The following is a 13,031-nucleotide window of genomic DNA, read 5'->3' on the forward strand; positions in this document are numbered from 1 at the left end:
CCCGGTGACGGTGCCAAGCTCCAGCCGCAGTTCCCCCTGGCGAACCGAACGGGCTGTGCCCGGTTCGTTACCCACAGCGAGCACGGGCCGGCCCGGGCCGTTCGAAGGCTGGTGCGCGGCCCAGCAAACCAGCAGTCCGACGGGCAGGTAATTCAGCTCTGCCGTACGTGTCGAGGCGCAGCAGTGCCCTCCCCGACGGTGTCCGGCAGCAGCAGGTGAAGGCAGAAACCATCGCACTGAACTGCACGTGTAGAGCTGCCTTAGGGAGCCGTGCTGCTGCATCGGCAGGACGCAACGAGTGGTTTTCTTACTTGTTAGAGCAGAAATTGGCCGTTACTCCAAGACCAGTCCACTCAACGTTGAACATGTAATACATTGCCAAGCTTGTGGATAGCCAAGTGAAATGAAAGACAGATCCCTAACTGAAGCAGACCAAACATTAATTAGCAGCATTGCTGGTCCAAGTAAATCCATGTGATTCTGTAACACAGTACAAGTATTAACTACTAATAGATTTTAAAAATTATTCTCTAGCTGAACCAGTTGTGAGGAAGGAACTTCATAACCTGCCTGATGAGTCGGTTTTCATCTACTGCCTAGTGGGAGATAGAGCCTAGTAAGTAACTTTGAATGCCAGCAACTGGGATAACTTTGCCATCGGTGGACTGGTGGTTAACTAACCCGTTGAATAAACTGACTGAACTGCCCTTTTCTGTGAGGAATCAATCCTTTTTTGAGGTCTTCACCATCCCTAAAGTGAACTGCATGCTTGTTCTGAGAAATGGGTTGGGAAGGCATGAGGCAAAGGCCTTTGAATCATCCCTTTGAAGAAATTTTAACTTCAAAATACCCCTCTACAAGCTGTGCTTAACCCCTTCTTTCTGAACAGCTGGAAGGATCCCAACAATGAATTCAGGAGGAATCTGAAACTAACAGGAGTGCCTACACTACTTAAATATGGAACAGTAAGTGATTTGATGTATGTTCTGGATCTACAGGTGTTGAGATGGGGACGTGGCAGGAGCTTAGGGCTGTAAATGAATTAGTTCTCCAAGAACCCTCTCTTGTTCAAGGAGAGCAGAACATGCAGGACAGCCCCCGCCATGCAGTTCTCCTGCCTCAAACAGGTCCTCAAGAGAGAACCACTCTGCTCACTCTGTAATGTTGTCTCTAATATAAACATGAAGTAAAGCGAATATGTACACTTGATTTGTAGCGCTTGAGGGGTTGAGAAAATTCTTAGCTACATACTGTTAAGCTTCCTCACTTGCAGCTCCTCAGCTTTTGAAAAATCCAAACGCTGAATTACGGGAGTGAAACAAGTTATGTGCAGTACACTCGACTCAGACTGCAGCTCAAGTTTTAACTTGTACATGTTATTTAAATTAGTAATTACTTTCTTAGAAATGCCTCTTTCAAGGTCAGAAAACCCTGAGGAATGTTTCAGTTATTCTTACCTCACTTGCTTCACCCCACTTACCCCCCTCCCCAGGACAACAGTTGCTGGGTGTGGCTAATATTAGTGTGTACAGATGGCTCTGGGCTACAACAGGTTTTTGAATTGCCCCTAAAACTTGTCAACTTCTCTTTCAGCCTCAGAAGCTGGTTGAAGAAGAATGTTTTAAAGCAGAGCTTGTGCGGATGTTGTTTACTGAAGACTAAATCCCTCATTAGCCAATCATTGATGAAGATGGTAATCTCAATTACTGCAGTGTCCTTTCAAGGAATCATTGACTTGTTAAAACTTTCATGGTTAACTACTTCAGACTAGTCGAGAAGTGTTATTAAATTCTGGGTCCAAACCTTACACTGAAGTCTTCCAACAAAAAACTGTATCTTTCCTTTCATGTTCAAATAAACTTGACTTTGTAAACAGCCTCTTTTCAAAGGAGTTGAGCTCATGTTAGAGACTGAGAGCAGCCTGTGCTGACTGAACAATAACTGCCAAGTTACATTTGTCATAGTGAGTAAGAGGGAAGGGGAGAAACAGAAAAACCTCCTTGTACCTCCTAAATCTGACCACATAGCTACTGATACTGTTACGATAAATTTTCAATGCCAAAGATGTTTAATGGCTTCTCTGTTCAGTCCAAGTGTGATAAGGTGAAGGCTGACAGTGTCACTGATTGCATGTTAATGGCTGACAGTTGGAGCACCTGCTCCTACAAGGACAGGAAATGCAGCACGAATGCACCACAAATACAGCCTGAAATATGAAAATTAAAACCCTGGCAGCTGCCAAGAGCTGCGTTCTTACAATAAAAAACATATAGGAATAAATAGCAAGTGCTTCTCCAATACTCCAAGCAGCAACACACCTTTCCCCCACACATTGTTCTCACTACATGGACTGTAAAGAGGCCCCAGAGCAGCCACTGCTGCAGGGGCAGAGGCCAAGATTCAAGGAAGCTGAGTTTAATGGAACGGAGCTACAGCCCGTTTCCTTCTGTATCTGCACAGTCTATCAGCACTTACCTCTGCTCCACTCCCTGTCTTGTACACTGACTTCTCTCTGTACAATATGTGTAAGGAAAACCCTACCAAACTCCCAGCAGCAATGACTGCCAGTGAAACAGAAATGACAAGTAATAGCTCAGCTTGGTTTCAAGGAAAAAACCCACAATTTGGATTTTGTAGAATATCATCACTTCACCTTTGCTTGTCCCGCAGCTGTAAGTAGCAGTCACGCTAAGACACATCATTATTCTCCAGAGAAAAGGCCTCCTAGGGACAGCCTTTGGAGCTATACTTTTTGTAGATACTTATATCAGTAAGTAACAAATCCGTTTTGTTTTCAAAATCAAGAGAAATCAGTAACAATGCTAAGTAAAGCTCTTACAAAATTGTCCATGCTACGTAATAAATTGCATTAGGTGTTTATTAGTCTCTAAAGGCGCTGACGAAACAAAAACAACTCTAGTCATTTGATAAATCCAAATTAAAGGGACACACATCCAGAGCCAAACCTACACAAGGGTTCATTCCTCTCCTGTAAATAGTTCACTGACGCAAAGTACACCTTATCATGACTACTTCACGTGCTTTTCATTTTACAGAGGTGTTATTTTGCTGCTGCTGCTCAGCCAGTGCCTGCTGGAGGCGCATCCTTTTCCGGGAATAGTGCTGCCAGTGGAGGATCTGTTGCTCATCAATAAATTTGGCACACTGAGCATTGACCAGTTCTTTGCGGAAATGTTCATACTGGAGCAGCTCTAACATATGCAAACACTGAGGATACCTGAATTAAAAATAAACACACATTAATACAGCTTTTTACAAGGGACACTAAATCTGGAGTCTCCAGTACTTTTGAAGGTCATTACTTTAGTGTTGTCATGTATGTGCTTTACTCAAGTGTGAAACCCCTTCAGCCTGCACACATTCCACACGCTGACTTGGTAACTGCAGCATCAGGCCAGGAAACAAGGCCAGTCCAGTTTGCAAATGCACATTCCTGCTTGCTTAGACGAGCTTCCCCAATGGCTCGGTTTGATACAGCAAATCTATAACAATTACAACACCTGTTTCCAGAGCCCGTTTAAAAGAACATGACAAAAAACATTTTCCCAAAAACTGAAAGAATTTGCACATTTGCAAAAACACAAAGTCATCCTTTTTCTCACGTAAGCATCGACAATGCAAAATTAATCTTAAAATGCACTTGTGGGGCCTAACTGAAGTAGTACCCTAATGTTCAACAGCTTTAAACCAATGGAAAGTGCAGATAACGGCTGTAAAGGAAGATTCCACACACAACTCGTGAGATACGAGTTTTATAATTTTGCCCATTCCTGCTACATTCGGACTGGCGGAAAGAGGAGAATCTACGTTGCATATAACCCCAGCAGGGAGGCCAAAGGTAAGGTTACAGGCAGAAACCAAACCCTGACATGCTGCTATACGGTACATAACAGGAGGTCAATGCCAAACCATTGAAATACAGAAACCTAAGGGATTTTATCACTTACTTCAGGTATTTTGCATATTCAGGTTCTTTCCAATAAAGTAAATATTTAAGATAATTTACAAAAGCTTTGTCTTTGAAGTAGCCTCTTTGTGCAAGAACTGAAATAAAATGACAAGGAATTGTCAGTTACAGATGGGTGAAAAAAATCTGCACACTTGAAGAACACCTATTCACAGAGTAAAAACTTTATCATTACAATTGAATTTTGATAATTTATATTGGACAAATAAAAAAACACAGAGAAAAATAAGATTTTTATGTCAACAAAATAATAAATTACTCTCACTTCTCTTACAGTTTGTATCTTTCATACAATGGAACAGTTTTTTGAAACAGGAAATTTTTGACTGTAGCATCAAAATTAGCAGGGAGTTAAGTATAGTACCTGAAACTATTCACAGTAGTAATATTCTGTTTTCAGATAAAGGAATGCTGCTAACATTACTATTTAATAACAGACTTGAACTTATTTTTTCTCCACCAAATAGATGTTTTTTGCATTTCAACAAGTAAGACTTTGCATTTTAAAAAAAATCTACCTGTTAAACAGGCAAATTATTTACAGACTATATTTATGCTGTGAAAGACCCACTCCCTTTTCTTTGTTTAACCCTCTCTCCCTGTTTAACATTACTAGTAATATTAAACACCATTAAACTATATTAACCTTAGGGTTCTGGTATTTAAGTACTCACAGTTGAGGTAATTTGGATTTGCCAGACATTGAACAAACTCCAACTCCAGCTGGAATCGAAGTCGATTTCCTGTATCATCTGATACAAGAGAAAAACAGTAAGAATTGGACCCACACAATAGATTTGAAAGTAATCGCGGTCAGGGCGTCACCCGGGACAAACGCGGCCCCGGCCGGGGGCAGGAACGTGCGGGGCCTTCCGGGGCTGCGGGCTCAGAGCGGCCCCAGCGCCCGTTGTGCGCCTCTCCGGGGCCGCGAGCGCTCGGCCTGCGCGGTCCCGCAGAGCCGGCCGCTCCGAGGCCCGGAGCGCTCCGACAGCGGCCCCCGTCCCGCCCCGCACCTGCATCCATGTCCAGGCGCGCGCACGAGATGGCGGCGGCGCGCCCCCGCCACAGGCCAGAGCGCGCGCGGAGCACGCCGGAGCGCGGCGCGGTTGCCCACAACGCGCCTTGCCAGCAGACGCGGTTGTCCACAACGCGCGATTGCCCAGCAACGGCGTTTGCCCACAGCCCGGCCCGACGGGCCCTGCAACGGCGGTTCCCACGCAACGGCGTTGCCCAGCAACGGCGATGTCGGGGCCCGCTGCGGGGGCGGTGCCCGGCAGAACGTCCCTTCCCGTTTCCAGCTGTTCGCTGACAGCATCTCTGCTTCGCGGCCGTCCCCGGGGACTGAAACAGCACCCCACGGACGAGTGCTCCTTAAGTGTTGGGTTTCCGCACACACGAGTGCCCGCAGTTCCCCGCACGCTGCTCGGAGCGAGCACTTCCCTCGTACCGATATCGCACAGAAACCTGTAGGCACTCAGGAACTGGGAGCTGAGCACAACAAACAGCATCCCGATCCTTCCACGGATGAGGGAGCAGCTCCTGCCGGGTTACAGCAGCTGATCATCACGTATCTGTTCAGAGATCCCACTTGGTCCAAATAAACCCCACACTGAATATGCCACTGTACAAATTCCTCCCTTCTCATGGTGCTCTGCTGCAGCTCACAGCAAACCCCAAAGAACTCAGAAATCACAGTACAAACCAGTGTACTGGTAACAAACCGATTTTAAACGACCAACGTTCGGTTTTACATCATTGGCTTTGCCCCGAGGACGCTGCTCCCCGCCGTGCAGGGGGAAAACCAGTCCCACATGTGCTGCTGGGCCAGCGGGACCCAGGGCAGGCCGAGTAACGTTCTGGGATGCAGTTCCTACGCCTGTTCCCGAACAGGAACGAGGGCCGCATTTTGTCCATGTGCCACAGAGGCTGGTCAGTCCCAGAGCCATCAGAAGGTGGCTCTGGGGTCAATGTTCTAGGCCTGGTTTTTCCCCAGATAAACCTTAAGCTGGGAAGGATAAAAAGAGGAGGAACTCGTGTTTTGTATTTGCAGAACATTCATCTTAGCTTTGTACTAGACCAGTCACTGTTGATCACTTCCAGAGCAAGGGTAGTGGAAAGACTCAACCCTAAAATACTAAGCTGCTTTGATTTATTATTTTCTTTCTGCATATTGGGCAAAGTTTTGAGCTTTGGGCTTTGTTTTCTTTTTCATAGTGACTTTACAGTCAGGCAAGGAGATTGTGTCAACCTCTGCACTTAATTCTTCATTAATTAAAACACAACTGTCTCAGACTAAAATCATTAATAAGCAAATGCTCCATTAGTGGGAAGCCATCTCTACAGATGTACCTGTCTCGTTTCTTCCCCTTTTAGTTTTAAATTATTTTCTATTTTCATTTCCTGAACTATTTTCAGCTTCAGAGTTAGCAATTTTCTATAATACTATCTTTTCTTATGCAGTATGATTTTTTTCCCCTGGGAATTGGATTACAAAAACCATCTAAAAAGGATCTATGCATAGTTTTTTGTAATAAAATATGGTTGCTTTTTTAGACATTTTAGTGGTTGTGGAATACTACTATTACTATATCAAAACATAACAAGTCACTCCCCAGTAAATACAGACTTCAGGCTAAAAGCAGAGATCAAATAGATCCCACGTGTCTGCATTGCTATTCTGGAATGTGATTTCTCTCCCAAGACCAACTTCAGAGGAGAGAATCCTAAAAAAGGATTGGTCACATGAATAAACTACTATGTAGGTTTGCCAGAGTTAAGTCAAACATCTCAATTCTTATCCATCAAAACTAAGAACAAAATTGAAAGGATCGTAATATACTAACTAGAATTTTCTCAAGGAAAAGTTTTAAATTTTTTCTATTTTTTTCCTGTCAGGTGAGTCAAACTTTCAGGATATAAGTGTTAACATATCACTGTGAGCCAGGAAGTTTTCATATTATTGTGTAACCAGGATGATATCGCTGCCTCAGTTTCTCCTTTCATAGGAACCAAACTGTCATTGCTGCTGTTGCCTGCCCAGAAAGGGGATGGTTTATGACAACAAGTATAACTTAACTCATTAGAACTGGCATAGAGACACAGCCCTTAAATGGAGCCACTTCTGGGACTTGAAGGCACCAAGGCTCCATGAGACACAGGAGACAATAGTGTTGTCTAACATGTTGTTAGATCTTGAAAGTGGACACAGAGGAAGTGAGATGCTGCATAAGGTTTATCTGTGACCCTACAGTGCAGTGCATTTGCACCAGAGAGAAAAGAAAGTCCAGCAATTTCATCACTGAAAACTGATCAAGTGGGATGAAACAGTGAAGTGCTGTACACTCAGTGTGTGAAACCCAAGACATCCCCTTTTGTTCACGCATATACCCACTGCTTTGGAATAGAATACAAACTGGTATTGACATGGACAACATGTGACAGGATTTTACCCACAGAATGCAAGATAGACTCCTGCAGACTGGAGAGTCTACTGCTTCAAATATGGTTAAGAAACAGAAAACAGAGTATGCATTATGTTATATTTATAACAAGCCAGTACAAAGTCTGCAATTTTTTTACTCCAATGCTATAATTGTAAGTCAATAGAAACAAGATCATAGTTTTCAGTGACTAAAGCAATTGTCAGAACATACTTAATTAAAGGCTTAACTCTTCACTGAGTTCTGGTTTTTGAGGTCAAGGAACCGCCAGGTAACGTGCATTTCAAAAGCCAGCCAGTGACAGTCATGGTAGAACCATCTTAATTTGCAAATGCCAAACACCATCCAAGGGAGCTGCAAATTGGGTGAAATAGTGTAAAGAGACTGCTTTATTGCAGACACCAGCAGAGGTACTTCTGTGACTATGGTATTCCTCTAGCTTCAGACAGCATTAGAATTCAAAGATATATTCAAGATTAAATGTTGAGTGTCAGAAAGCATTTTATGTTTTGCATTAATAAGTTGGTTAAAAATACATCAGGCTTCTATAGGATACTTGGACAGCAGGTGAATTTGAAGTCAGCCATTTGCCAGGAGCAATATGCATTGACCCCGGAACTCTGGTCTGTAAGGAACACCTTCCCAAAGGTATTGCTGCTGTTGGGAGCCCTTCCGTAGGTATTCTAAGGAAAGAATTATGCAGGGAGCCAGGATACATATGGGGCCTGATCTGAAGGAACTCAACCCATTGAATGCCAAGCAGACCAGAAGCAACTAATTCCCAGTAATGAAGGAATGTAAAACTTCCCAAGTCCAAAATACATGGACAAGCTTGCAGAACAATAAAGTGTTATCTATTATATAATGGTTACAGATATGAATAATGTCACTTATTCTCATTATACTTTGGATTAGCATTACTATTATGCAATTTTTCAAATAATACTTCAATAATGACGTAGTTTGAGCCACTTTCTACCCCGTTTCATTTTTAAGCTCTTCTATGGTGGCACTGAGCAGAAGGGTGTAGGGAAAACATCAGAAAGAATTACGTATAAAACTAAGGGAATCACTGGCATGAATTTGGAATTAATAAAAAATGCATCCCCTTTATTTTATAATACATCTAGACTATGTTCAGCAAGTAGGAAATAAATAGTTAATTTGGTGCTGAAAGTAATAGGTACACTCACATGGACCAGCACTACAGTCACTTTTATAAAGAAGAGAGCTGAAAGCGTGTGGTCTCCAATAATGGAAATATGATTAGTGAGATTCCTTCCTGTTGGCAAGTAAAACTAAATATTCTGTACAGTCGCCCACAACCTCACCCACTAAGGATGAAAATAACTTTAATTCTTGGTCATTGCAAAGGTGGTGCACAAATAGTTACAGTTTCACAGATGCCTACATCAATATTTAGCAAGAATATAAACCCTCTCTTTAGCTGCACACTAGTCAAACGGCCAGTGCTTAGAGCAAGATTATACAGAATTTGGGCAAATTCCTTTTGAAGTAAACCTAAATATACCTCTTGTGGCAAGGCTAGAACCTTTAAATGCCAGGCCCTCAGTAGAGTGTGCTGGAATTATGTCTAACACAAATTTATGTAACATGAAGTAACTTGGAGCTTATGAGTAAGTACACAAAAGTATAAAGCACACCTTTAAAATTTTAATTAAAGTATTTTGAGATTAATCATCACAAAACCAGTTTCTCTGGGGTGGTTTCTTCCAGCTCTCTTGTTGCCTTGTCCATATACTACAATTGGTAGTATATCTGTTTGTTAGCAGTTTTTCTTGCTCAGTGAGAATAGCCTTTTGGTTTTTCAATCTACTCCTTTTCCTAGGCCACTTTGCCAGGAACAATATTCAACGATACCAGTTTCTTTTGCTGGGAATGCCAACATCATCCCCATTCCTTGCACAGAAAGGCTTGTTTTAGTATTTTGGAAGAGAGAGGAAGATAAAAAAAGTCTCTGCCAAGCTTTGTCCTAAATCACGGCATACTCATGGCAGCTGCTCTGCAAACTACCTGCAGGGTGCCATAGCTGTTCAGCAACAATTTTTCTTGTTGCCATTCAGCTAAAGTTGTCTTAATAAGTGTCACCAATAGTCACACTGAACCTTTAATAGCTCCTCTACTCCTTTAATAGTAGAGGGAAGCTGTTATTCATAGGTTGTTCTTTCCAGTCAGGGAAGAGGCATCTCATAGTCTTTCTTGATGCTTCTGAATGCTCCTAAGTGCATCTTACCCATTCTTTGAACAGCAGTATTCCTGAAATCTATTCCCAGTTCTGGAATAATAGTCAAAACAGGCTTTAATCCTAAAATTTCTTGCTGCAATCTGCAAAGGGCAGGAATTGCAGGAGCAGGCACTAGCCCAGCAGTCCCGGTTCCACACACATCTTCGGTTAATCTCTGAGTAAGGAGGTTTCGAGAGTCCACCATTATAGGCTCTTTCTGACCAAGCTTTACTGCAACAGCCCCAGCACTTTCTTTACAGGAGGTTTTGGTACTGTGGCAGTTTTCTGTTCACCAAGAAGACCCAGCTGCACAGGCTTGTAAAGCGTATTAACTGGGAGATCTCATCAGCATGTTGTTAATAAGGACAGGCATTCATGCCTCTCAGTGTTTATCAGGGTCATTTTCCTGATCTTTTGAGTCCTGCTGGTAAGTGGAATCAAACTACTGCAGGAAAAAAAACCCCAACAACAACAAAGAAAGAAAAAACCAAACAACTACCACCAACAAAAACCAAAACCACTTACCTGTTGTAATTTCCATTCCTTAAATGTTCCTCAGGAGACAGAATTCTGACCATCTCCGTGACTTTAATGTATTGTGCAGCCCCCAATCTACTGACAGATCAAGTCAAACACAGATCAATAAATGAAATAACCCCCCACAAAAGGATGCTGCTGCAGGGAAACTTATAAATTGAGAAAGATCTGATAGGTGTTTCATGAGGACACCTGCACCTAAGTAAGTCCCAAAGTATTGGTCATCATCAATTTAAGTCAACCCAAAATAAACCCAACAAATGGATAAACAAAACAAAGAGATGGGCCAAGATCACCCCCAAAACATTAACGATTTATTTATCTGACCACTCTTCAAACAGGGCTGAAGTTATTCCCCAATATGAGACCCCAGAAGGGTGACTTTAACTCTGTATTTTAGGTCTCCTCGGGTGACATAGATTTGCTCTGTATTGATCAGACTTATATCTGCAGAAAGATATGAATGAAAACAGTCAAAGATGAGCTCTGAAATGAGACAGGATGAGACAATTTTTTGTTTGTGGAGGATGCTCCCAGGAAAGTTTATGTTGATTTCCCCCCATTGTTTGTTATTCAAAAAGGAGCTAAAGTGTCCTGTGTTCTGCTCCCCCTGTTCCCTTTATCCCCATCTCCTTTTTTTCAGAGGAAATTCTGTTTTCCCAACTGAAGGATAACTATGCTTAGTGTTGTGCCCAAAAATAAAAAAAAATCTCAAGTTTCTGATTTCTGACTGTGTAGCCAAGGCAAAATATTGAAGTAAAATAGAAACTTCCTCCAGAAATAATCATTCATTAACTGAAAGATTTTGTTCACTTTGTTTCTGGTGGAAATTTGATCTTCAGCTGGCTTTCTAAAATATTTGCTAAGACCCAACCCAAGTTATTGTTCACAAAGAATAGCTCACAAAGGAAACTACAACAAACTAGACTTAGTATCTGGAACGTTCAGTTCCTTCAAGAAAATGGCTTGTCTATAAAAAAATGTTTTATGAACTCTGTAATGAGGCTCACACTCTCACCTGAAACAGCTTACGAAAACTCATTGAAACTCCATATGCCAAATAAGGCAAGTAATTTCTTGTGGATAAATAAAACACTGAAGTAAACTGGAGAAGGATAACACCTTTTCTCTCACAAAAGAAACAGTCTCTTTCTAATGGCCAGAATCTACAGTCCTAGAGGTAAACCTACATTTACACCATAATGAATGGACAACTATTGACTTAGTGCTCCAGAAAAACCTAAGTGGCAAAAAATAGTGTCAGTATAGTCAGCTCTGTTTTAAAGAGCTACCAAAGGTTGTATTAAGCAGTCCCTGTTCACCTCAGAGCAGCATGGAACACCTCTGTGCTCCCAATGGTGGGAGCTGCACTTCCCTCAGAATTCCTCTGTCAAACAGAGACAGTCTGCAGTGCATGCCAGGGGACTCCCTGTGCACAGACCCTTCACACAGGGGCCAGCAAAGAAACACAAAGGGGAAGGTCTGATCTGGGGCAGAAGAGCTGCCACTGGGATGATTCTTCTGGACAGAGGAGAACCAGCACCCTGCCATTAAACCATGCAGACAAATGCTGATCCCAGCAAGTGTCTGGCAGCAGGTAGGTGGGGTTGTGGTGCAAGGCACAAAATGTTGAAGAGCTCTCAGTGGCACAGTCAGACTGAGCCCTGACTAACACAGGTTTACTCACCCACACTGGAAAATATTGTGAAAACTCTCTCACTTGATCCAAGTGCTCAGGATTCATTACTACCCACTTCTTTCCATATTTAGCACAGACATTCGGGGGGGGGGGGAAATGTGAAGTATTTAAAAATGTATACAATATGTCATTACTAAAGAGGTGCTGTGTCAAGGAACGACTGCTGGATTTTGGCTAGGAGTGACTCAGTGATCTGGTTTTTTTCTGGGATGATTTGCACCAACTGTCCAATTCCAATTTTTTCAGCAAATGTTGGTTTTGGCTACAACCAGATTATTGCTCTTTCAAGTGTTAACACACCTGAGCTGGAAAACAAAGGCTGAATAAACCAAAGACTGAGTTCAACTGAGATCAGAACTCAGCTGGAATGAACCACCTGTTGCTTGGAGTTCAGCGGATGACACCAAGCAACCTGAACCCTTTTTCAGCTTGGGGATTTCTAGATCACATAGAAAATGCTGAAAGGTTTTTCCTCTCCACAGATCTAGATGTTTAACACATGGGTAGGAAATACTTTTGTCTTCCTTTTGTATGTTTTCCTGCAGTTTGCTCTTTCATGAGCTCATTCACAATTATGGGACCATTCCCAATCACTGTCACATTGTGGGAACAAGTCTGCACACAGGTATGTGACCGAGAAGGAGCCCCATGTGACAGCAGCTCAGATCACAACTCTCCGGGTTTGGGACATTCAGCAGTTGCAGAAACAGCTTTAGCAACTTGGTATTTTCAGAGAAGAAAGGACAAACCAAGGATCTAGAGAGAGTGAACAGAAAATAGGAAAGCATTAATTTAGCTCCTTAGAGGTGGCACTGCCAGCTGGCCAGCTGACAGACCCACTGACCATGAGGAATCCCACTCTGTCCAAGGATGGGAAAATGGGAACTGTTTGCTCACTTGTGGTGGCTGAGTAACCTGCCCTCACATAGCCCAAACTGAGGATCCTCCCGTGTTCTTTGGGGGCACTAAGGGTGCATGTTTTGAAGTGAGGTGAAAAGGCATTCCTTTATGCCACTACCTTAGGACTATCAAAACTTCTGCACCTAAAACAATAACCCTTTGATAGGCAACAAAATAAATGCCATGCCTGATGAGTGTCTGTCATGATACTTGTCCTGCAGT

General features: G+C 42.7%; 2 protein-coding genes across 3 annotated transcripts; one reads left to right on the top strand and one right to left on the bottom strand.

Moving 5' to 3' along the window:
• Positions 1–11: 11 nt before the first annotated feature.
• On the top strand, positions 12–1,876 carry TXNDC17 (thioredoxin domain containing 17; the record flags this gene model as incomplete). The annotated part of the gene is made up of 4 exons (XM_029964616.1): positions 12–147; positions 535–616; positions 890–965; positions 1,594–1,876. Coding segments are annotated over 4 exons (363 nt in total), but the record flags the coding sequence as incomplete, so codon positions are not given.
• Positions 1,877–2,860: 984 nt separating this feature from the next.
• MED31 (mediator complex subunit 31) lies at positions 2,861–5,053 on the bottom strand. Of its 2 annotated transcripts, none has more exons than XM_018084768.2 (4): positions 5,002–5,053; positions 4,663–4,740; positions 3,969–4,065; positions 2,861–3,238 (listed from the first exon to the last, which is right to left on the bottom strand). In XM_018084768.2, the coding sequence occupies exons 1-4, from the start codon at positions 5,009–5,011 to the stop codon at positions 3,046–3,048; spliced, it is 378 nt and encodes a 125-aa protein (XP_017940257.2). In that variant the 5' UTR covers positions 5,012–5,053; the 3' UTR covers positions 2,861–3,045. The 2 variants fall into 2 exon arrangements, with proteins under 2 accessions (XP_017940257.2, XP_029820497.1); XM_029964637.1 differs by lacking the exon at positions 2,861–3,238 and adding an exon at positions 3,251–3,503.
• Positions 5,054–13,031: the final 7,978 nt, after the last annotated feature.

The sequence above is a fragment of the Manacus vitellinus genome, unplaced genomic scaffold (assembly GCF_001715985.3).
Source record: "Manacus vitellinus isolate BGI_N305 unplaced genomic scaffold, ASM171598v3 scaffold_76_pilon, whole genome shotgun sequence".
NCBI classification, from domain to species: Eukaryota; Metazoa; Chordata; class Aves; order Passeriformes; family Pipridae; genus Manacus; species Manacus vitellinus.